This window comes from Ipomoea nil, unplaced genomic scaffold (assembly GCF_001879475.1).
Source record: "Ipomoea nil cultivar Tokyo-kokei standard unplaced genomic scaffold, Asagao_1.1 scaffold2792, whole genome shotgun sequence".
In the NCBI taxonomy this organism is placed as follows: Eukaryota; Viridiplantae; Streptophyta; class Magnoliopsida; order Solanales; family Convolvulaceae; genus Ipomoea; species Ipomoea nil.
The window spans coordinates 2,365,997-2,390,466 of NW_017619220.1; the positions used below are offsets into that span (position 1 = coordinate 2,365,997).

The 24,470-nt window shown below is 39.1% G+C and overlaps 4 protein-coding genes across 5 annotated transcripts; 3 read left to right on the forward strand and 1 right to left on the reverse strand.

The window, feature by feature from the left end:
- Positions 1–3,452: 3,452 nt before the first annotated feature.
- Positions 3,453–7,558, forward strand: LOC109157711 (protein SCO1 homolog 1, mitochondrial). Its single transcript, XM_019305551.1, has 7 exons — positions 3,453–3,780; positions 3,877–4,062; positions 4,460–4,550; positions 5,751–5,963; positions 6,713–6,802; positions 6,899–7,031; positions 7,186–7,558. Exons 1-7 carry the CDS (start codon positions 3,604–3,606, stop codon positions 7,301–7,303), a joined length of 1,008 nt encoding a protein of 335 aa, XP_019161096.1. The 5' UTR covers positions 3,453–3,603; the 3' UTR covers positions 7,304–7,558.
- Positions 7,559–9,364: 1,806 nt separating this feature from the next.
- On the forward strand, positions 9,365–13,704 carry LOC109157707 (chlorophyll synthase, chloroplastic-like). Of its 2 annotated transcripts, none has more exons than XM_019305545.1 (15): positions 9,365–9,577; positions 9,665–9,706; positions 9,838–9,929; positions 10,384–10,471; positions 10,771–10,856; positions 10,946–11,032; positions 11,136–11,201; positions 11,276–11,359; positions 11,442–11,503; positions 12,197–12,272; positions 12,348–12,410; positions 12,507–12,588; positions 12,924–13,000; positions 13,129–13,176; positions 13,470–13,704. In XM_019305545.1, the coding sequence occupies exons 1-15, from the start codon at positions 9,472–9,474 to the stop codon at positions 13,530–13,532; spliced, it is 1,122 nt and encodes a 373-aa protein (XP_019161090.1). In that variant the 5' UTR covers positions 9,365–9,471; the 3' UTR covers positions 13,533–13,704. The 2 variants fall into 2 exon arrangements, with proteins under 2 accessions (XP_019161090.1, XP_019161091.1); XM_019305546.1 differs by having other exon boundaries at positions 9,841–9,929.
- A 40-nt stretch (positions 13,705–13,744) lies between these two features.
- On the reverse strand, positions 13,745–14,323 carry LOC109157708 (protein SLE1). Its single transcript, XM_019305548.1, has one exon. The coding sequence runs from the start codon at positions 14,256–14,258 to the stop codon at positions 13,917–13,919; it is 342 nt and encodes a 113-aa protein (XP_019161093.1). The 5' UTR covers positions 14,259–14,323; the 3' UTR covers positions 13,745–13,916.
- Positions 14,324–20,535: 6,212 nt separating this feature from the next.
- Positions 20,536–23,400, forward strand: LOC109157794. The gene is made up of 3 exons (XM_019305634.1): positions 20,536–20,929; positions 21,056–22,450; positions 22,679–23,400. The coding sequence occupies exons 1-3, from the start codon at positions 20,536–20,538 to the stop codon at positions 23,398–23,400; spliced, it is 2,511 nt and encodes an 836-aa protein (XP_019161179.1).
- Positions 23,401–24,470: the final 1,070 nt, after the last annotated feature.

The window sequence follows — 24,470 nt, forward strand, 5'->3', positions numbered from 1 at the left end:
TCAACCCATCCTGTACCACCAAGTTAAGAATGTGAGCAATGCACCTCATGTGCAAATACTTACACCTAACAGAAGTACAACCCCAAGAACCCAACTTCTTCTTCAAGAAACCTAGGGCAGTATCATTGCTGGAAGCATTATCAACTGTCACACTAAACACTGATTTTAGACCCCAGTCCAAAAGGCAACTCTCTAAAGCCTTTGAAATACTTTCCCCCTTGTGGGAATATATAGGAACAAATGAAATAATCTTCTTTTGCAGCTTCCACTCACTATCAATGAAATGTGCAGTTATGCACATGTAGTTTATTCTCTGGACTGAGGTCCAAGTATCAGTTGTGATACTTACCCTCTGACTGCTAGTCCTAAAAAACTTCTTCAAGTTGACCCTCTCATCAGAAAATATCTTGAAAATGTCCCTACTGATAGTCCATCTTGAAGGGATTTTAAACCTAGGACAGCAAACTAAAACAAACTTTCTAAAACCCTGTCCCTCAACAATTCTAAAAGGAAGTTCATCTAAAATAATCATCTCAGCTAAGGCTCTCCTTATCAAGTCCTGATCAAACACCCAAGTACCCAACACCCCTTCAGTTCCTTCACTACTTTGAGTTCCAGAAGAAGAAGGTGCAGGTTGGAATGTGAGTAGGGACTGCCTTGTCTCCTTAGAGTGAGGATTTTTAAGGTAGTTTACCACATGAAGTCTTAGAGATGAAGTCCCATGTTTCTTGGTCTCACAGCAATACACTTTTGCACAATATATACACTTTCCTTTGATGACAATGCCCTCACTGTCTTTGATCTTTTCAAAGTGATCCCAACATGGAGCCCTGGATTCAACCTCTTTCCTTTTCTTTGGAACAGGTGGAGGCAAAGGCTGCTGAGACTGAGGAGTAACAGTCTCTACAGCAGGTGCTTCCAACTCAGGTTGGGTTCCAGATACACCAGTAACACCAGTCCCACCACTAACACTTTCCATCTAAAAAGGGGAAAGTATCAGTGACACAGAATGGGAAATCACTAATTCAAAATCATCAACAGAGAATGGGCTTTGTCAATTGGCACATACACACATGTATCAATTAAAGTGTTAAACACTTAAACAGGCAGAATTCAGTGAATTTTACATTTCATCATGTATGCAGAATTGCACATAAATGATTTAAGGGTCACATATCCATAAACTTACAATTTCACAGTTACAACTTACAACAGTTACAAGTAGTTACAAGTAAGTAACTAACAACTTACAAATTACAATTTACAATTTACAATGAAATCCATAATCAGGCATTCAAGCTAAGTAGGTGTATGCTACTTTATATACTCATCATTTATATGGATTTCAGTCACACACTCCCACATTTATATGGCTTCCACCAAAATACCATCATGCTTAACATTTATATGGATTTCAGTCACACACTCACACATGAGTACAAGACAGTGAGACACACTCCCACATTTATATGGCTTCCACAGAAATACCATCATGCTTAACATTTATATGGATTTCAGTCACACACTCACACATGAGTACAAGACAGTGAGACACACTCCCACATTTATATGGCTTCCACAGAATTGACAGAAATACCATCATGCTTAACATTTATATGGATTTCAGTATTTAACACACAATGGCAAGGGGCTAGGGTAGTATGGCTTCCACCACAGATTAGGTTACAAATTAGAAACCCTAATCAAACAATTAACAAATTCACACTCAAAGAACTACTGACATGCAATCCGGAACTTCTCAACGGATTTACAAGTATCATAGTCCAGTGAGTCCACAGATTAGGTTACAAATTAAAAACCCTAATCAAACAATTCACAAATTCACACTCAAAGAACTACTGACATGCAATCCGGAACTTCTCAACGGATTTACAAGTATCATAGTCCAGTGAGTCCACAGATTAGGTTACAAATTAAAAACCCTAATCAAACAATTCACAAATTCACACTCAAAGAACTACTGACATGCAATCCGGAACTTCTCAACGGATTTACAAGTATCATAGTCCAGTGAGTCCACAGATTAGGTTACAAATTAAAAACCCTAATCAAACAATTCACAAATTCACACTCAAAGAACTACTGACATGCAATCCGGAACTTCTCAACGGATTTACAAGTACAGTGAGTCCACAGATTACTGAGATTAGGTTACAAATTAGAAACCCTAATCAAACAATTCACAAATTCAAACTCAAAGGACTAGTGACATGCAATCCGGAACTTCTCAACGGATTTACAAGTATCACAGTCCACATAATCATAAAAATTAGAAACCCTAATCAAGAAGACAAATACACAATAATCTATAACGGAAATGTAAATAGGGCTTAGTAATTACTTCGTTTCTCAGATTTAATCCCTCGAGAACAAAGGGCTTCGAATCAACTATTCCACCGTTCCACAGTTCCACCGTTCCACCAGACTCCGGTGACCGGACTAGGGTCTAGGGCTTCCACCGTTCCAACACTCCGCCACTCGCTACTCCGATGCTCCGAAGAGGGCTTCCACCAGACTAACAAACAGAGACTAAGACTCTCAGATTCTTAGAGAGTAAGACACTAAGAGTCTAAGAGTCTAAGACTCAAAGTCTCAAACTCTCAAAGACCAGAGCGAAAGAGAGAACGAGAGTGGAGACTGGAGAGATGAGAGATGAGAGAAGTCTAAAAGAGTCAAGAGTGAGAGCACGGTTGCGCTTGCTGGAAATGAGTGATATATATACATACACCAAACGACATCGTCTTATGTAGCGTAAAAAAACCCTAGGCTTTCATCGGGTAGTCGGACGGGTTCGGGTGGCGTTTAATGCCTCCCACCCGAACCCCTTCAGTCCGTCTTCTAGCGTTACATCGGATCGGGTAAGGGTTTCGGATACGGTTCGCTCCACGGATTGGTCCGTCGGGTTTCGGGTCGGGCGGGTGGGTCGGATTCTTCGGTTTCTGCACAGCCCTAGGTAACAACATGGGACATAAATGGGGAGCCTAAGCTTTTAATTCTCTATTATCAATGGGGGCTTCAATAGCAGTAAAGGAGGCACCTATTGGAATCTGTCCGTTGAGGTTCTGCCAGTTGGTTTCCATGCGGTGCCGGGTCGGATGCCCACTTGTGATCCGGGTCGGGTTCCAACCCTATTATCCTGTCAGCTTGCTTCACAGAAAAATTTGAGCAGTCGAAAACAAAAAACGAGAGAGAATTAGAGAACCCTTACATTTGCTGAATTTTAATTTACCTATTATTATTATTATTATTATTATTATTATTATTATTATTATTATTATTATTATTGCGTATATCTTTATATATCATTTTACGTGTTAATCCTTAACCTAAACAGTTAATTTTACAAAATATTTTTTTACAAATTATTAATACAAGGTCAAACTCGCTAATACAACAATTGATTTTCAAACAAATTCATAATGTGGCTGGGGTGGCCCCTCCGGGTCCGCCCCTGGGTTTAGAAGATTCAACCGAGTCTCGGACTCAGGTTGGTAGGGTTTAATTTATAGACCTTAAAGGGACTTCTCTGAATCTCTGCAACAGAAATACTCACAACCAAGGAAAATCCATTAACAATCGCCAATGACGACTACTGCAATTTCAAGAAACAGCTCTCAACTTCGCAATCTTTGTCGCTTCTTTGTTTCTTCTTCAAATTCCTTCAACACATGGCGTTCGACCAGCAACCCATCTCGCATCTTTCACGGCGTTTCTGATCCTCCCCGCCACGTCCAAACCCTCCTCCCTTTTTCGCATTTGGTTATCTTTCTTTCTATAACTCTTCATTTTCATAGCTTCAAATCAAATGCTTCTAATAACTGATTTGTTTTATTTTTTTTTGATTAATATTTCCAGGAGGTTGGTTTGGGTCAATCAGAGGTGGGGTTTAGTTGCTATTCTAGCAGGATTAGGATGCTGTGTACTACTACTCCTTCAGCTAATCAATCAAATAGTGGATCCTCTGAGGGTAATTCGGGGAAAAGCGAAAGTTCTGATGGTTCGCAGAAGACTTCTGAGCAAGGAAAGCCTATTCGAGGCAGCGTAATTTCTCTCTCCCTCCCCCTGTATTAAATATGTATAGCTCTGCATATCATTTATTCAAGAGTACTTGAACTGGTCTATTTCTCGAATTCAGCTAAAAGGGGGGAATTCCAGTCTTTCTTAAGAATTTAGATTAGGGGCATTTCTAAAGTTTTTGTTTTGTTTTATTCTTTTAGGCTTGAATTGTGCATACAGGAAAGAATCAAGTCTTTACATTAGTTGAATGAGCATTGTGTGAGGGTTTTTAATTCTTATTCAAAAATCATATTTTTGATTTTGTTAGTTAATTAAAATCATTTCTTTATAGATAAGATTTTTGAAAAGTAAAGAAGTCCAAATTATCGTTTTCTTTTTGATTTGGAGAGTTGGAATTAATGGTGATTAATTGAAAATGCAGCCTGTTTCATGGATGAGCTTCCTGCTGCTTCTGTGCACCGGAGCAGGATTGGTTTACTACTATGACAGGGAAAAGAAGCGGCACATTGAAGGTAGATTACTATGGTGAGTTGTGCTATTTGATGGTTGTAAATGTGTGATCTGCAGGGTTTTCCACTGTAGTATTGGCCATATTTACTTGTGTATGATCCTTTGTGTTGGATTCATGGTGAAAATGGCTGAAGGTTTTTGATTGTTTATTTGGGATCTGCGGACACACCAAATGGAGTATATTTTAGTTTAGGAATAAGTATTGAAGAAAAAAGTTTTGTCCAAGCTTTGTAAAAACCAATGTAGAAGAAATCATCAAATTTATGTCCACAGATCTGTGATATCACATGCTATGCCAACGTTCCTAAACTGAGCATTGGCATTTGATTTAGGATGGGGGATAATGGAGAAAATTTCAATTTTGGTCACATGACTATAGGGGCATTGTTAATTTCAACACCTGACTTTTAAAAGTGTCAATTTAGTACCTTGACTATGTAATTTTTGTCAATTTTGGTCACTCCGGCCGAATTGACGGTCAAATTTGGCCAGAAAAATTTAATCAAACATTTAGTCTATAATCTAAGGGGCAAAATCGTCTTTTGATCCTTTCTAGACTAAATGTTTGATTAAATTTTTCTGGCCAAATTTGACCGTCAATTCGGCCGGAGTGATCAAAATTGACAAAAATTACATAGTCAAGGTACTAAATTGACACTTTTAAAAGTCAAGTGCTGAAATTAACAATGCCCCTATAGTCATGTGACCAAAATTGAAATTTTCTCGGGGATAATGTGAAGTAGGACAAGGATTTTCTGCTGTAAACCTGAAACCCACCAATCATTGGCTTTATTTTATTTTTCTTAGTACACCGTATTATGTTTTGACAAAGAAGTTCAAGGTTTGACACATTGGAAAGTATTTGATAATGGAATTTTTTTTACTGCTTTCTTGTCTTCCCAATCCGTGTATGCAATTCACTATGGGTTGACAAATTTCTTGCCTGGCTATACTAGCTTATTTTCATCTAATGAAAATATAACGATTTCCAGCCTATGAGGGATATCATTTTGTGATTTTCATTTTTAATATATGTGTGTGTGAATTTATTTATTTTTATCCTTTTACTCATTTGGTTCTGGCACATCTATTTCGTGCATTGTGGCATGTTTTCAGATCGTTTGATCATAGATTACACAGTATATATTCTATCTTCACTATGTATTCATGAATTACACACAACACTTATACTTTTGTTGCAGGAATCAACAGTGCATCTAATGCTGTGAAACAAGGACCATCTGTTGGAAAAGCCGCTATTGGTGGCCCATTTAACCTCATTGACCATAATGGAAAACCTGTTACTGAAAAGGACTTTTTGGGACAATGGACCATGATATATTTTGGATTCACTCACTGTCCAGATATATGCCCAGATGAACTTCAAAAGCTTGCTGAAGCTATTGATAAAATAAGTAAGCTGCAAGAATTTACCCATGTGATGTTTTAACAATAATTTATTTATTTATCTTTCATGGCATGGTTATTTTGGCATTGTGATGGAAATTGAATGTTTGTCATTACTATTGTAAGTAAAGGCTTATTTTTAATAAACATTGGTTTAATTCCAGACGACTTTTTTGATCCAATCAAAATAAATAAATGAATGATTATTCCTGATTCGAATTTATTCTCTTTTAGGATATATTGCATGCAAGTTATATTAAAATTACTAAAAACTTAAACTAATCAATTTGTTATGGAAGTATTCCCTCTGTTCCATTTTACATGTTATGTTTACTATTCATTAGTCAAACCAACTCTTTCTTCTTTGCATATTTTCTCTAGAAATTTTTTATTATATTTAAATTTGGGTTTAACTGAACCAAATACATAAATGGGATGGAGGGAGTAGTATTTAGGGGTGGAAACAAATAGAATTGTTTTTTTTCTTTTAAATTTTTTATTTTTTATAATAAATGAATTCAATTGATTCTTTTATGAAATTGTAAGCCAATTCAAGTTGGCTTAGATATTGTTTAGACCAAGTTGAAAATTTAAATAGAATTGCATCCGCATTTTAAATTTTGATATTAAATTACCAACTTTAAAATGTTCGGAGATTATATCTGCTGTTACCATGAGTTCTGTTCCAATATCTACTTCTGAAAATGTGCTATTATGTGTATCTTTGAACATAATAAATTTTTTCAATATTCTGCAGAAGAAAAGTCAGGACTTAAAGTAGTTCCAGTTTTTATCTCAGTTGATCCAGAGAGAGATACAGTTGAGCAAGTTTGTGAATACGTTAAAGGTGCTTTCTCGAATGGGATTGTGTTAAGTATTTTTTACGCATTTTATTGAAATTGTTGTAGATCCTCTATTGAAATTGGTAAACATCCTCTTCTAGAGTTCCATCCAAATTTGATCGGGCTTACTGGCAACCCCGAAGAGATTAAAAAAACTGCACGTGCTTATCGAGTTTACTACATGAAAACCGAAGAGGAAGGCTCAGACTATCTTGTTGATCACTCAATAGTAATGTATGTACCACTTAAACTTCAGACATCATACTGTCGTTAAAAGCATCTCTCCCCCTTTTCACAGCGTGCATTCTTTTAAACTTGTGGCTTTTTGCTCTAAATTAGAAATCTTCTTTGTGCCATTAAGTTCAAAATGCTTTTGAATTATGTGCAGGTATCTTATGGATCCTAATATGGAGTTCGTTAAGTTCTTTGGGAAGAACAATGATGTCGACAGCCTTACTGATGGTGTAATTAAGGAGATAAAGCAGTACAAAAAAGTAAAAGCATGATGTCGAGCATTTCACATTCCTTGCTTGAAGCATTTGATATTCAACTTGAGCAGTGAGCATTGAGCGTCAGTTTGGCCGAACATTTTAGTTGAGTGTCGATTTTGACAGAGCATAATAGTTATTCTTATGAGATTATTACTGGCAGAGAAAATTGCACTATGATAAATAAAGATGTCAGAGCTGTGCTATCTTTCTAAATCCTTAAAACGGATGTTTGCAGCATAATCAAACCGTATAAAATTGTGGCTTTTAGTAGAACAATTGTTATACCATGGAGTGGACTAGGGTTCATATTGCATTATGAACCCTGGTCCAAAAATTATATGTTGCAACTAAAATATTTTGTATTTGCAGTTAACAGTTTCTGTACTTGTAAACAAATTGAAGGCATATAACATGTCAATTACATACACATAACATGATAATTGCAGACACATAAATTGTTAATTGTAGGTACATAATATGTTAATAGCAGATACATAAGATGTTGGTTAACATGTAATGTGTTTGCAGTTATCATATTTCTATACTTGCAGTTAACAATTTATGTGTTTGTAATTATCATGTTATGTGTCTGTAATTACTATGTGATGTGATGTGTAGTTATCATGTTATCTGTACTTGCAGTTAACAATTTATGTGTTTGTAGTTATCAATTCATCATGTTATGTGTTTGTAATTATCATGTGTTGTTTAGTTATCATGTTATGTGTACGGTTAATTGCAAGTGCAGAATGTATCAACTGCAGGTACAAAATTTGAAGATTATTTTTCGATTAGGGTCCAAAGTCCATGGTATAATTAGTGTTAGATTCCACTTTGATCTTTTTAGATGAATTTCAAAAAAAAAAAAAACATCATATATTTCTAGAAGGCATGTTTAGGAGCTATGGAGTGTTGAGAATCTTGAAGTGTATGTGATGGGGAAAGTGACATCTAACCTTCCATCAATAACCAGCGGCATATCGAAACTTGTATACTTATTTTGGTCAATTCATCATCCAAGCACAATTTTCCTTTGAAATGGACGCAAAGCTGTTATTGGCTTTTCATTTTAGGTATCGTGTGGCTAACTTGTGCAGAAAGGGGGTGCTTAAGAATGAGACAATTTAGAGTGCCCATTGGATGCCAATTTCTTCTTTGCAATACCTTTCCAGGCTCCAGCATTATTGTCCAAAAAAAGGAGTACCTTTGCACATCTATATTATATTCTATTTTTCTATACAATAAAGAATGACACACCAAAAAGTTATTAGGTTTAATAATAATGTAATAATTTTTTGAGAGACTTCTTCTATAGTAATCATAAGTCTTAACACGCTAGCCAAGTAGCTTGTAACTCAATTGTTATACCATGGTTCATATTGCATTGATACAAAAATTGTGTACCTTCAGTTAACACATTCTATACTTACAGTTAGCAGTTTCTGTACATATAAATAAATAACTGGATAATTGCTAACACATAATATGATAGCTACAAATACAGAAACTATCAACAACAGGTATAGAATGTGTCAACTATAGATATTAGATACTTGATAATTGCTGACACATAATATGATAGTTACAAATACAGAAACTATCAACTGCAGGTACAAAATGTGTCAACTATAGATACAGAATCCGACTTGATAATAATTGCTGACATATAATATGATAGCTACATGTACAAAAACTATCAACTGTAGGTATAGAATGTGTTAACTATAGATACAGAATCTAAATGTTATTTTTAGACCAGGATCTACAATGCAAGGTAGACCCTGGTCCATGGTATAATTTGCCCTTGTAGCTTGACGACACATCTGTGACTCTCCCAAATGGAAGGTCACAAGTTCAAATTTCAGTTGTAGGCATTGATTCTTTGTACTCCAATATGGACTCTTTGTGTGTTTCAATAGGTTGAGAAAGTATATAGGAACGGATAAGTAATAATAATAAAAGTAACACCTTACACGTTAGGAAAAGTTGAAAAAAATTTCATTTTTTTATATATATTAAAGAAGAAGAAGAAATGGCAAAGACTGAAAACCTGGGCTGGAGGACATTATTTAAATATTTAAGGGAACAAAACGAAGAAGGCTGGCAGGCAGGCAGGCAGAGCATACCGATTTATCCCAAAGACTGAGGCAGGTGAAGTGAGGAGCTAACCATTGTGTTTGTCCATGGCTTCTCTTCTCAACACCCTGCCTTCTCTAAAGCTATCCAGCATAACCAATAACCCACTTCCAACTCCACAACTTGCATCCCCAATCTTTGTCTTGCCTTCAAGTAAGTCAACTCTCTCATTTCTCCAATCTTCAATACTCTTTTCTGGGTTTTCACTATTTTGATCACCAATGTATTTGTACTGTCTAGGGAGAAGGCTTGTAGTGAGAGCAACAGAGACCGACAGTGAAGGTAAACCATGAGCTTTTATTGTTAATGGTTGGCAAACTTGTCTTTCTTTTCTGCTTTTGTATTTGAGTGGAAAGATTGGTGCTTTTAGATAAGGGTTTTAATGGGGTTTTTCTTGGATTGTTTTTTTGTAGCAGTTAAAGCCAGTGCACCAGATAGAGCACCGGCATCCGGTGGTTCAAGCTTTAACCAGATTCTTGGTATCAAAGGAGCCAAGCAAGAAACAGTTTGCCCTCCATGCCTTTTTCTTACTAGCTAAATCAATTTCCTAGTTTTGGTTCAATATTTGAACTAACTTTAGTGTATTGTAGTTGAAATTATTGTAGCATTTCAATCTCTTGCCACTAAATCTTTGTTTCATACATGCAAGTGCCATGAACTAAATTTAAAGAGCTAATTTTTACAGTTTTGAAGATTGATCCTTTTCTCCATTTCGGCTAGTATTATTCATTCATTTACTTATTATTTCATAGTCAAAGAACATTTCTGAATAATCAAGCATATTTTAAGGTACAGTTTTGGATTTAGAGGCATTTAATGCAAAATAATGTAGACGTGAGAATTAGCACATACTGCTGACAGAAGAAGCATAATCAATTCTATGTTTCATCATCATTTTGTATCTGCACCGGTAAGAAGAAGATTGATAGTTTGTCTTTTCATAATTGGCTCCTTCACAGGATAAATGGAAGATTCGTATTCAACTAACAAAACCTGTAACTTGGCCTCCGCTTGTATGGGGTGTGGTCTGTGGAGCTGCTGCCTCAGGTAATCCTTCTCCACACACCCTAAAAAAGCTAGTGAAGTTCATTTGTTAGTCCCTTAGCTGGTGAAGCTCAATGTTTCTGTTAAGAGTCCACATTGATAAAATAAGAGAGAACATATGGGTTTATAAGGCTATGAGTTAGACTAACTAGTTGGATTTAATCTTTAGTGTGGTTTGACCCATGCGTATTATAGCCCAGTTGAGTAACCCGAGCTCAATCTTAGTTCATAACAGTTCTATAGTTATGGTTAAACAAGTCATTCTGCATCACCCTTTTGTTCTGACTAGAACTTGCTGGTAGGGAATTTCCACTGGACTACTGAGGACGTGACGAAATCAGTTGTTTGTATGCTAATGTCTGGCCCTTTTCTAACGGGCTATACTCAGGTACTTATATCTTAGGAGCTCGTGCTAGATTGCTTTTCCGGATTAACTTTTGGCCTCATAAGCCTAAGGGTCTGATATTATTCTTTTAGACAATTAATGATTGGTATGATAGAGAGATTGATGCTATTAATGAGCCGTATCGTCCAATTCCAGCTGGTGCCATATCTGAGAACGAGGTAAATCTTGTTTGAATTTCTCTTTGATGTACACATGATCGAGCTAGAGAGTTCTCTTTAGTTCCACTGAGTATTCATTTCGAAGTGGCAAACATCATATCAGGTGATCACACAAATATGGGTGCTGCTTTTAGGAGGCCTCGTTTTGTCCGGTTTATTAGATGTGTGGGTAAGTTTTCGAAGCCGCTTCTTCTCTGGTGAATCATCTGAAGCATCTCTCAAAAGGTTTCGATCTCCTTGTAGGCAGGGCATAATTCTCCTATTATATTTTACCTAGCTCTCGGGGGCTCCTTGATATCGTATATATACTCAGCTCCACCACTAAAGGTAACTTCCTCGACCTCTCTCCGTCATTATTTTTTTGGGTCGACTATATTTGGATTCTTATTTCAAACATGATTTGCTTCAGCTCAAACAAAATGGATGGATTGGCAATTATGCTCTAGGAGCAAGTTACATCAGTTTACCTTGGTATAGTGTTCTCTATTCTCTGTATCTTGAATAGTTTTATGCCTCTCTGCAAATGAAATTTTTCTTGGAAACCATTCATGTCAGTTGTATAATGAAAAGGTTAACAAACTTTTGCAATTCACTATGAATATTTTAGAGTTAAATCTTCAACTATAATGAGTTTTCTCGATTTAGTCCTAAACGTCTTTTTTGTGCTTAATTAGGTCATCGACTTTGATGGTTTTACCCAATTAAGTCCTCTTGTTGTTAGAATCAAAGACTAAATCGAAAAACACCACTATACTGGATGACTAAATTGGGTAAAACCACTATAGTCGAAGACTAACTTGGGTAAAACTACTAAAGTCGAGGACTATAGTGGGTTTCCTCGATTTAGTCCTTGATTCTAACAGCAGAGAGGACTCAATTGGGTAAAATCATCGCATCCGAGGACCTAATTAAGCACAAAAAGACGTTTAAGACTAAATCGAGAATAGTCGAGGACTAAATTGGGTATTAACTCGAATATTTTATTATAGCTTTATACAACATATGATGTAATGGGGCATCTTTGTTTCCAAGTTGTGAGTGGAATGCAATATCTTCTATGTAGGTCTGCGATGAATGCATCTTCAATAAAGAACTTCCTCATCAGCAAGATATATATGTTCTTTAACACAGTATAACATAGCCTGCTTCAACTTTGCAAAACAGGTGGGCTGGTCAAGCTTTGTTTGGGACCCTTAATCCTGACATAATTGTTCTTACACTCTTGTATAGCCTTGCCGGGGTAATGTCTGCTCAACTTTCTTGTTCGTTTTGCATTACAAACCATGTATCTAATGCTTCTTATACTCTCTTTTAGCTGGGAATTGCGATTGTAAACGACTTCAAGAGCGTAGAAGGAGATACAGCCCTGGGACTTCAGGTCCTTGCTGCAATTTCCATTTCTCATACATGATACTTGGTGTTTCTTAATGTGCCTGGATATGATTAAAACTTTCATCTGGAATTACTTATGCAGTCGATTCCGGTAGCTTTTGGCTCTGAAACTGCTAAATGGATCTCTGTTGGTGCCATTGATGTAACTCAGATTTCAGTTGCAGGTAAGTGCTATCTTATCATAAGAAGAACCTTCCTTTTAGCTTTGTTAATGATCTTAGATAACAGTGAAACTAGCATAAATTTCTGGGTTTTAAATTGTTTTTATTTGGATGACGGGAAACCCACAACTCTTTCGAGTGTGAGTAAATCCTGTCTTGTGACCCTAACCGGCAAAAGAACACAAAAAGTAAACCAGCTTAGGTTACCTATAGCTGACCAGCTCAAACCAAAGTGGACTGGCCCGGTTTTAGATTCTTGTAAGAGAAAAGTGTAGATTTCAATATTTCTGGGTTATAGAGTTGCAGGTTTTCCTCACTGCATTAGCTATTGCTTGCAGGCTATCTTCTTGGTGCTGGCAAACCATATTATGCCTTAGCACTTCTTGGCCTAATCGTTCCACAAGTCTTTTTCCAGGTAAGCAATATTTTTATTAATTAGTCTTTATCATTGTTTTATCTTCAATTCTGGGGCAAAAAGGAAGTAAAAAGAAAAAACGAAATGGTGGTTTGAGCTAGCTAACTCTTCTTGATGTGCCCCTGCAGTTCAAATACTTCCTCAGAGACCCAGTCAAATATGATGTCAAGTATCAGGTACTCTAAACCATATGGTTTGTTTTTTCTGGTTAGGGCCTTTGCCCAACCATACAGCCAAACGCTTACTATTACACTAAAAATTATAGACAAATTACTACGTCAAAAGTTATAACTAATAGCAAAGACACAGTTTATTTTTTCATTTTTTCATAAACCGTCATCATATTTTCTAGAGACAAAATACTAAACTTGACCCTTGATTGACGTCTGCCCAACAATTCCGCCCTTTATTGGTGTGACAAACCTTTGAACTTCTGAGCTGCTAATGTTATTTTTTCTTTTGATTACAGGCTTGTGCACAACCATTTCTTATTCTTGGTCTTTTGGTCACTGCATTAGCAACTAGTCATTGATCTTCGTCGTGTCGCCCACACAGAAAGAAACAAGAACAAGAACAAGAACAAGAACAGCATACTCGAAATCATACAGTAGTTAGGTCCGTAGCCATGGAAAATAAGATTATTGATCCAATTTGTGTTCCTAGTCTATCATAAGTAACAAATTAAAAGCATGTCTTAGCTTGTATATTGGTTCAGTTTTGTGGTTCCACTGGATCGCCCAGATCTTGTCTCAACATTTTCTTTATAAATTTCTTGAAATTTGGAGGACCATAAGCTAAGCAATACATGCAGACTCGCAGAATTGAAGCAACTAGATATAAACGTTACATAAACCATGCATAACAGGCCGGCATGGACCAAAACAAAGACATAATATATATTGTTTTAAAGTTTGTTTTAAGCACGATGGGTCTTGAACTTGGATTCGTCAATATGGATGCCTTCCTCGGCGGCGCGTTCGCCGCCGGACTTGTCCATGGTGCTGAGACCACCTTTGCGGCCCATTTCCTGGTACCCTTCTGTACCCAGTTGATCCTTCCTGGTTTGCCCTCCTTTGCTTCCCATCTCCTGATACCCTTGCGTTCCTAGCTGCTCTTTTCTCGTCAGCCCTCCACGGCTTCTCCCCTCCGCCAGATGCTCTTGCGCTTCCAGGCTCTTGCCGCCGGTGCCGCCGGGAACCACCGTCTCACCTTGCCTAGCTCTAGCATCCAGCTCTTGCCTTTCCTGCCCTGACGCCATTGATAAAAAAAAAATATAGATCAAATCACCTTCTTTAATTCGATATGATAGAATTATATTGCGAGTTAATTATATATACCCCGTAAGCATATATATATATATAGAGAGAGAGATAGGGAAAGGTAATCATATATTATATATATCATCGGTGGAAATGAAGACAGTTGGGGTGAGCAGAGGACGCCACCGCATCACGGCGACACGCTGTTGCTTAGTCAGATGAGCAGCTACACCAATCTCACTCACAGTATAGCACGTACGTCTTCTTGCTACCTTCTAATCGTTCCGGCATCTTCGAATCCAAAGTGAACCACGCTATAACATGGAGAGAAATTAAGTTGACGTGCATGCATGCATGAAGGTAGGCTCAAACCGCCTCTTCCAATCTCACCACCACCATTGCTTTTAGTTTATTGACTTGTTTCCACAACAGTTAATTCCGCAAATAGTTTATTGAGTATTGACATTTATTAATTTTTATTATTATCCTTAATTTTCAATTGAATCATAAATATTTTTACTATTGATACTTATCAATTTTTATCATCGATTTTTAATTTGACTATATATGATCTATTAATTATTGATTTTGTTTAAAATTTGATCTTTCACTTAAATATCAATTTACTAATAATTAAATTTAAGGGTAATACGATAAAAATTTAGTTCTATCACATTCCACGGATGATGAACGTAATTTATTAGGTTTATGAACTCAATTTTACCATCTCAACAAAAAGTCAATTTTTATATTATTACCCTTAAATTTAATATTTATTAAAGGAAAAAATCACTGTTTTAGTCCATCAATTATTTTTGAACTATCAATTTAGTCTGTAATTTTCAATTTGATTGAATTGATCCTTCGATTTAATTGTTTTAAATTTCATCAATTACATTCCCTAGACACTGTTTTGGTAACTGACGGTTGATGGATGGAATAGAGGTTAGGGGACTTAATTGACGAAATTTAAAAAAATTGGAGAGTCAATTTGACCAAATTAAAAATAAGAAACTAAATTGACAGTTGCAAAACAATTGAGAGACCAAAATAGTGTTTTTTTTCTTTTACTAAATGAATATTTAACTGGAGGACCAAATTTGAGACAAAATCAATAGTCAAATGATCATTTATGGTCAAATTGAAAGTCGATGATGAAAATTGGTAAATGTCAATAGTCAAGGAACTATTTATGATTCAATTGAAAGTTAGAGATAAAAATTGACAAATATTAATAATCAACGACCATTTATGAAATTAACTCTTTCCACAATTATATTTGTAGACACCGAAAATTTGAACTCGATAAATGGACCGATTAAAGTGTAATTGGGCTAATGTTGAGAATGATGATTGGGCCAATTTGATTAATTGGATCATGGAAATTAATTTAATTTAATTAGCCCAATTAAGTTTGATTTGGGCCATTGAATTAATTAATTAGTTGGCCCAAACCCGTTTTATGTTTGAATTTAAATTATAATTATAATTTAAATAATTTAAATATAATATTAATTTTATTATATTTGAATTAGATAATTATAATTTAATTTGAATTTGAATTAGATTATATAATAATGAACCTGAACTTGATCTTGGACAAGGTTCATTTTCTTAATTAATTAATTAATTAATTAGTTAACTAAAAAGGGGGGTTGGTTGAGGAATTTTGGTTAAGCTTTTAGTATAAATAGGGCCTTCATTTTCATTCCAAAAGACAACGATTGAAGACTTGAGAAGTTAAAGACGTGAAGGCTTTGAAGGCATTGAAGAACGCTTGACAACTTGAAGGCTTGAGAGCTTAAAGGAACTGAAGAACGCTTGAAGATTTGAAGGCATTTTTGTTGATTTTGCAGGCAATTTGAATCCATTGCAGGGTTGATTACTTCTAAATTCTTGACGCTCGTTGTTGGAAGTTACGCCACTTAAATCCCGGAAGCTACGCCACTTGAATCCCGGAGGCACGCGCCACTTAAATCCCGGAGGCTACGCTATTTGAATCCCGGAGGCACTTCCATAGATAACGTCAGTGAAGAATCAGAGGACTAGACAGAGATTTTGTACCTGCATTGAATTATACACGCTGTACACGGAATTTTGTGAATATATACAAAGTTTACATTTTTGTGTTTATAGATTTTGGCACGCCCAGTGGGACAACTCTGCCTCTCATCTCTTCACTGTTGATTCGCGGGCTCTATACGGAAGGAATCCAAAAATGGCATCGAGAAATCCCTCCTCCAAGATGACCTACGCTCAAGCTACCCGCTCCAAGGCATCATCCGTGACCAGTTCCGGTGACAGCCAAAACGTGGAAGGAGCAATGACTCGGAGCCGAGTGAGGAACCTGGGCATGCAGCTGCACGGGGCCCAGGACATCGCTCGCCATATCGTTCGAAGGATTGACAGAAGCTCCACCATGCCACGCAGAGCTATACGTAACAAAGGGTCATCCACTACAATGGAGGTTGTTGCCAACAACAATCCTACAAGTGAAGGAGCTCCCAGCAACAAGAGCCCGGTGAGCCCTACTTCCCCGAATAATACTCCAAGAAGTGGAAGCTCATCACAGTCATCACTTCCGCAGAGAACCTCACCGGAATGGAATCATATATACACGATCATGCCCGCCATGACAACGAACGCGGCCTCGGTGGAGGAACAACTAGCCAACATCGCCAAGGCTCTTGAGGGGATAACTACGTTCATGCATAACCAAGAAACGAGAATCAATGAGCTCAGTGAAAAGGTTGAAAGCGGGCGAAACGGCGAAACAAGTCGAGCTTCTGGGAAGCAGCCTCAAACTCAAGAAGATGAGATTGATGTCGAGTCACCGCGTCATCAAAGTAGGCCAGGAATGGAAGAGACAATCTCCCGTCCACCACCCGCCGAGAAAAGTATTCCAATTTCTAAGGGCATGATACATGTCGAGCAGTTGAACGACTACATCATGGGAGCAATTAAAGGGAAGCTCGAGGGAACACAATCTTCATATACTTACACTAAGCCATACACACAGAGAATTGAAGAAATGAAAATGCCGCTAGGCTATCAACCTCCCAAGTTCCAGCAGTTTGATGGAAAAGGTAACCCGAGGCAGCACATCGCCCACTTCATTGAAACTTGTAATGATGCAGGAACATATGGAGACCTCCTTGTCAAGCAGTTCGTCCGCTCTCTGAAGGGCACTGCCTTTGATTGGTACACAGACCTGGAGCATGGTTGCATTGATAGCTGGAATGATATGGAGCGCGAGTTTTTGACCCGCTTCTACAGCACCAGGAGGACTGTCAGCTTCTTGGAACTCACCACTACCCACCAATGGAAGGGTGAGCGTGCGGGCACTTACATCGAGAGATGGAGGGAATTGTGCCTTAACTGTAAAGAGAGGATATCACAAAGCTCCGCAATTGAAATGTGCATCCAAGGGATGCACTTCGAGCTCTCTTATATCTTGCAGGGAATCAAGCCTAGAACATTTGAAGAACTATCCAGTCGTGCTCACGACATGGAATTGAGTATTGAAGCCAATGGAGGGCTCGGCATGTCAAGTATCCCTAGCTCATCCAAGGCACCTGTAAAACAAGAATTCAAGAAAGGGGGCAAACCCTTCCCGAAACCAGAAAAGAAAGAGGCCATGAACGTAAAAACAGCACCAATGCGGGTTTTCGCCAAAGTAACTGAAAATCCCAGGCTAAGGCCATTTTCCCGCCCATCTCGGGGTACTAGAATCATTGAAGAGATGCAGCAAAAACAGTATCCGTTCTTGGACTCTGATGTGTCACCCATGTTTGATGAATTGTTAAAGCTTAAGTTGATTGAATTACCGGAGATGAAGCGTCCCGAAGAAGCTTCTAAGGCGGACGACCCCAACTATTGCAAGTATCATCGTCTCCTCGGACACCCGATTGAAAAATGCTTCGTCTTTAAAGATAAGGTGATGGGGCTTGCTCGTGATGGAAAGATTGAGCTGGCTGATGCAACTGCCTGCACCAACCAAATTTCATACGGAAGGTTCGCTCCGTTGGTTGTAGAGAGTGATGAAGAAGATGGGGGCAAGCAATACAAACGCCCGCTTCCATTCATTGTGAAACATGCTACTAGGCAACCGCCAGAGTCACCACAGGCTAATCCGGTATGCGAGAAGGATTGGGTAGTTGTTACCCGCAAAAAGCAAAGGAACGATGCTGGACACGTTAGATCTTTGAAGAGAATAACAAAGCGATGGGTTGAGAGAAACCCAGCAAGGGACCCCGCCTATGACACAAAGACGAAAGGACGTCCCGGCGAGCCTCGACCACCAGTCGCCTTGGCTCAATACATGCCGAAGGCGCTTCCTCCGCATGGTACAAATATTCTTGGAACTCGCTTGAGTATTAAAGAGAGACATGTTGAAGAGGAGGAATGTTCATTCCCCGTGATTGAGGGAGGTGACGAGGTTCAAGTCCACAAAGCCGCGTCTTATACCGCCGAGATAACTTTTAAAGATGAGGATCTGTTGCTTGGTGGTACACCACATAATCGTCCGTTGTTCGTTGAAGGGTATGCCCGCGAGCAAAAGATTAAAAGGATTTTGATTGATCAAGGGTCGGCGGTGAACATTCTGTCACTCCGAGCTATGAAAGAACTTGGCATCTCCACCGATGAGCTCTCTCAAAGCCGCTTAATGATTCAAGGGTTTAATCAAGGCGGACAAAGAGCACTCGGTACCATCAGACTCGACCTCAGGATCGGAACACTAAACTCGAGTACACTATGTTATGTGATAGATGCAAGGACGTCTTACAACATGCTGCTGGGCCGGCCTTGGATACATGAGAATGGAGTAGTTCCCTCGTCCTGGCACCAATGCCTCATGTTTGAAAAAGGCGGGGTGATAGAAAAAGTAGTCGCTGACGAAACCCCCTTCATCGAAGCAGAATCATACTTTGCAGATGCAAAGTTTTACTTGAAGAAACAAGTTGTAGAGGAGGCTGAGCAAAGCAATGTTGACACGCCTCTTGATCCAAAGTGGAAAGGCAAGCAGGTTGTAGACCAAGCTCATTGCGACAAGGAACTCGTGTTCCCACTTGCAAGGATTGAAACATTAAAAGCAGCTCCAGTTAAACCACTTAAAGATGAAGTTCAAGTTGAGACAAGTCAAACAGTGCCCGCTAAGCGCACTGGCGGCTTCGACCCTAATGCTTATAAACTTCTCTTCAAAGCTGGATATAATCCCAAAGAGCCAGAGAAGTTGGGGAAACTCATCCCAGAAGCTGGTGGGAAAGGCAAGTCAAATCAGCAGGAACCGCATGAACGGAAAGGGTTGGGTTATGTTCCCCCTAAACCAGTGCGAATATTCATAAACAGAGCCACAAGTAATTGCATCACTTCTACAGATGAGGAAAAAAGTGACAAGAAGCAGTCTGTTTTTGATAGAATCGGAGATGTAGAGTCACGACAATCAGTCTTCCGTAGACTTGGGCCGAATCCCAAACCGGCTAAAAGAAAATCAGTACATGACAGAATCGGGCCTATTCAGAGTTCAAAAGAGCAGACCAACCCTCCTACCGAAATAGAACCCTCAAAAAGGCTCAGGAGTGCCGTCCCGTCTCGCATGAGAAGAGAAGTTAATATCCATGTCTCGTGTGGTGAAGTGTTAAAAATCCAACCAAGAACCATTGTACACACCCAAGTGCAAGGAAGGAATCAAGAAAACATTGATTCAAGTTGTGAGGCAACCCAAGTCAAGATGAGATGGCATCGTCATTTCATATAACATTATACGACGAGACTCCAATCGAGGGTGAAGACGCAGAGGATGCGCCTCAAGAGTTAGAAGAAGGGGTACAAGCCGCAGTGGATGAACTAAAAGAGGTGGATCTAGGAATCCCTGAATGTCCTCGACCCATCTTCATTAGTTCACTCCTTTCCAACGAAGATGAAGAAATATATGTCACACTTTTGAAAGAATATATTGATGTATTTGCATGGACATACAAAGAGATGCCAGGGTTGGACCCAAAGGTAGCCGTGCACCGCTTGGCAGTAAAAAAGGGGTGTCGCCCTATTAAGCAAGCTCAACGGCGCTTTCGCCCCGAGCTCATTCCCTCAATCGAAGCAGAAGTCAACAAGCTTATAGAGGCTGGTTTCATTCGCGAAGTTAAATACCCAACTTGGATATCCAGCATTGTGCCTGTGCGCAAGAAGAATGGCCAGATCCGCGTGTGCGTAGACTTTCGAGATCTTAACGTTGCATGCCCGAAAGATGACTTCCCGCTCCCTATCACAGAGTTAATGATAGATGCCGTAACTGGACACGAGATCATGTCATTCATGGACGGCTCATCCGGTTACAATCAAATCCGCATGGCGCCAGAAGATGAGGAGTTTACAGCATTTCGTACACCAAAAGGTATCTACTGCTACAAAGTGATGCCCTTTGGTTTGAAAAATGCTGGTGCTACATACCAAAGGGCCATGCAGACTATATTTGACGATATGCTGCATAAAATGGTGGAATGTTACGTAGATGACCTGGTTGTGAAGTCGAAACTTCGCACAGATCACATGATGCATCTAAGACAAGTCTTTGACCGCTTACGGAAGTTTCAGCTCAAAATGAACCCCCTGAAGTGTGCTTTCGGGGTTGCTGCCGGAAAATTCCTTGGGTTTACCGTTCGACATAGGGGCATTGAGATTGAACAAGCAAAGATTGACGCTATAATGAAGATGCCTGAGCCACGGAACCTTCATGAGCTTAAAAGCTTGCAAGGGAAGTTGGCTTATATAAGAAGATTCATATCAAACCTAGCAGGAAGATGTCAGCCCTTTAGCCGATTAATGAGGAAGGGTGTCCCGTTTGTATGGGATGAGGCCTGTAAGAACGCATTCCAAAACATCAAGTCCTATTTAATGAAGCCGCCCGTGCTGACGGCTCCAATTCCAGGACGCTCGTTGATCCTTTACATCTCCGCCCAAGAAAGCTCTGTGGGTGCTTTACTTGCACAAGAAAATGATAATGTGAAAGAAAATTCCCTTTATTATTTAAGTAGAATGATGACGTCAAATGAGCTCAAATATCTGCCGATTGAGAAGTTGTGTTTGGCTCTTGTATTCGCAATTCGGAAACTCAAGCACTATTTTGAAGCGCATACAATTCGACTAGTTTCCAGGGCAAACCCAGTTAAGTATGTCATGGCAAAAGTTGTTCTTTCCGATCGACTTGCGAGGTGGTATTTATTATTTCAACAGTTTGAGATTACTTATGTACCACAGAAATCCATCAAGGGGCAAGCCTTAGCAGATTTCCTAGCCGATCATCCAATTCCTGCTGAATGGGAGTTGTCCAGTGACCTACCTGATGAGGATGTGCTTGTGGTTGAAGTTTTACCTCCATGGAAGATGTACTTTGATGGAGCGGCACACAAAGAGGGGGCAGGCGCTGGAGTTGTCTTTGTTGCGCCGGAAGGGGAAGTGCTTCCTTATTCATTTACCTTGACGGAACGCTGTTCGAACAATGTTGCCGAGTATCAAGCACTTATTTTGGGACTTGAAATTGCAGCTGATATGAAGCAGCTAAGGGTTAATATATATGGGGACTCCAAGCTGATTGTCAACCAAGTACTTGGGGTTTATGAAGTAAAGAAACCAGAGTTGATTCCATACAACAGTTACGCAAAAATGCTCCTACATTGGCTGGGAGATGCTACAATTGAACACATCCCGAGGAAACAGAATAAGCAAGCCGATGCCCTAGCTGCTTTAGCTTCAACTGTATCACATCCTACAGATGAGGCTCGGTTACGCGTGTGCCAAAAATGGGTGGTCCCTCCAATCTTCGAAGACGATGGCTCTCTTGACGACATTGTTGAACTCCCGACTGCCTCTGTCTATGAGGTAGATAAAGAGGATTGGAGGCAATCATTGATTGACTACCTTGCTGATGGGAAGTTACCTCAAGACCCGCGTAGGAGGGTAGATGTAAGACGTCGGGCTCCTCGCTTCATATATTTCAAGGATGCGTTATATCGGCGCTCGTTTGATGGCGTATTTCTTCGATGTTTAGGTGAGGAGGAAGCTTTACAAGCGATGGAGGAGGCTCACTCTGGAGTGTGCGGTGCTCATCAATCTGGTCCTAAGTTACATTTTCACATCAAAAGGATGGGTTACTACTGGCCTACGATGGTGAAGGATTGCATAGACTATGCGCGTAGATGTCAAGCATGTCAATTCCATGCGAACTTTATCCATCAACCTCCTGAACCGCTACATCCAACGGTAGCATCCTGGCCATTTGATGCGTGGGGGCTCGATGTGGTTGGTCCTATTACACCCAAATCATCAGCAGGGCATTCGTATATATTAGCAGCCACCGATTATTTCTCAAAGTGGGCTGAAGCAGTAGCTTTAAAGGAAGTGAAGAAGGAAAATGTTGCAGATTTCATCCGAGTTCACATTATCTATCGTTTTGGCATCCCTCGGTACATCCTCACCGACAACGGGAAACCATTTGATAATAAATTGATGGATAAAATCTGCAAACTTTTTGAGTTCGAGCAAAGAAATTCGTCAGCTTATTATGCAGCTGCAAATGGACTTGCCGAGGCTTTTAATAAAACTCTATGCAATCTACTGAAAAAGGTGGTGTCGAAGTCAAAACGTGATTGGCAAGAGAGGATGGAAGAAGCACTGTGGGCGTACAGAACTACATACCTTACACCAACACAAAGCACTCCATACTCACTGGTATATGGGGTTGAAGCAGTTTTGCCTCTTGAACGCCAAATACCTTCTCTAAGGTTAGCTATCCAAGAAGGTCTTACAGACGAGGATAATGTAAAGTTACGGTTGGCAGAGTTAGAAGCTCTCGACGAGAAGAGGTTGCAGGCTCAACAAAGTTTAGAATGCTATCAAGCTCGAATTTCTAGAGCTTTCAACAAGAGGGTAAGGATTCGCTCATTTCAGGTGGGTGACAAGGTGCTGGCGGTTCGTAGGCCTATCATTATTACAAGGAAAACTGGGCACAAGTTTACTCCAAAATGGGATGGACCTTACGTGGTACAAGAAGCATACTCAGGAGGCGCTTACAAGCTAATTGATGAAAATGGTGTGCGAGTTGGCCCCATTAACGGGAAATTCTTAAAGGTCTATCACCCTTAAGCACACGGGACTAGTTGATGAATGATATCCACCAAAAATGTAGTACGTGGTTAAACTGCTAAAACATCTCGCCTGTCTATGGGTGGGCCCAAGTCATAGACGCTCCTGGCCCGCATGAGCTTAAACTGTGAACGGCTTTACTTTTTTTAAAAAAAATTGAACTACGTTTGACTTGATCTCCTTTTCAGGAGTACGTAGGCAGCTTAGAAATTTTATTGTCTAAGTTCAGTCATAACAAAATTTTTATACTTTCGTCCAAGATAGTGACTCTATTCAAGCACACGTTAATTATTAGCATGGGAAGGGGGAGAACAAGTCTAGGAAGCATTGTGAGTCTTGGAATGGAAAATAATTATCAAAGCATGGATTCACGCAACAATTAGTCATTGTTTGGTATTATGGTCATATCTCGGTCTATAATAATCTGATTGAGGTGATCTGGATATCGTTGGAATGCTAACTTACAGAGCTACGACTTTCATGAAGACACCTAAGCTTGAATATGACTGTTGAAGGGTCAAAATTTGAGGGAAAGTGAAGGCACAAATCTGTCCAGAATTTTCTATGTTCATATCTCATTTAAATCTTCCGAGGAGAGGGTATATGGGTAGTATTCATGGTTCTTTTTAGTGTCCATGGATATTAAAATGCAAGAGAAGTATTCTTCAACAGTCCAAGCAATTATTGGGCCCTTTTGAAGGAACGAGCTACAGCGAAGCAACAATACAAATTCAAAGCTATAATGGAAAAGCGAGATAATGGAACGACAGCTTGTGTGGCATCGAGCTATCGTTGAGCATGGGTAAAAAGAATTATTTCAATTGTTGATCATGAATTTCTTTGAACTTCTCTTTCGTGCTCGGGGGTCCAATTGTTAATGGCGGTGGATTAATTGCTATGATCGTTGTACATCACTAGGCTCTTTTGTCCCGTTAAACCGTTTATGTTAAAATTATACCAAATTCAGAAAAAACCGCGAGAAGAAGTGCGGTAATAATTAATGTTATTATTATTATTATTATTATTATTATATTACTATTAAAATATCAAAAAGAAGCAAAAGGAAAAAA

Bases quoted from the DNA above. Each gene is read 5' to 3' on its own strand.
- LOC109157707 (XM_019305545.1), top strand. From the start codon at position 9,472: ATGGCTTCTCTTCTCAACACCCTGCCTTCTCTAAAGCTATCCAGCATA. The intron at 11,202-11,275 runs GTAAGTTTTCGA...ATCTCCTTGTAG, and splicing joins CCGGTTTATTAGATGTGTGG to GCAGGGCATAATTCTCCTAT. The intron at 12,411-12,506 runs GTCCTTGCTGCA...TTACTTATGCAG, and splicing joins ATACAGCCCTGGGACTTCAG to TCGATTCCGGTAGCTTTTGG.
- LOC109157794 (XM_019305634.1), top strand. From the start codon at position 20,536: ATGATAGATGCCGTAACTGGACACGAGATCATGTCATTCATGGACGGC. The intron at 20,930-21,055 runs GCATTGAGATTG...CAAACCTAGCAG, and splicing joins GTTTACCGTTCGACATAGGG to GAAGATGTCAGCCCTTTAGC. The intron at 22,451-22,678 runs GTAGATGTCAAG...AAAATGTTGCAG, and splicing joins GGATTGCATAGACTATGCGC to ATTTCATCCGAGTTCACATT.
- LOC109157708 (XM_019305548.1), bottom strand. From the start codon at position 14,258: ATGGCGTCAGGGCAGGAAAGGCAAGAGCTGGATGCTAGAGCTAGGCAA.
- LOC109157711 (XM_019305551.1), top strand. From the start codon at position 3,604: ATGACGACTACTGCAATTTCAAGAAACAGCTCTCAACTTCGCAATCTT. The intron at 4,551-5,750 runs GTAGATTACTAT...CTTTTGTTGCAG, and splicing joins AAAGAAGCGGCACATTGAAG to GAATCAACAGTGCATCTAAT. The intron at 7,032-7,185 runs GTATGTACCACT...AATTATGTGCAG, and splicing joins GTTGATCACTCAATAGTAAT to GTATCTTATGGATCCTAATA.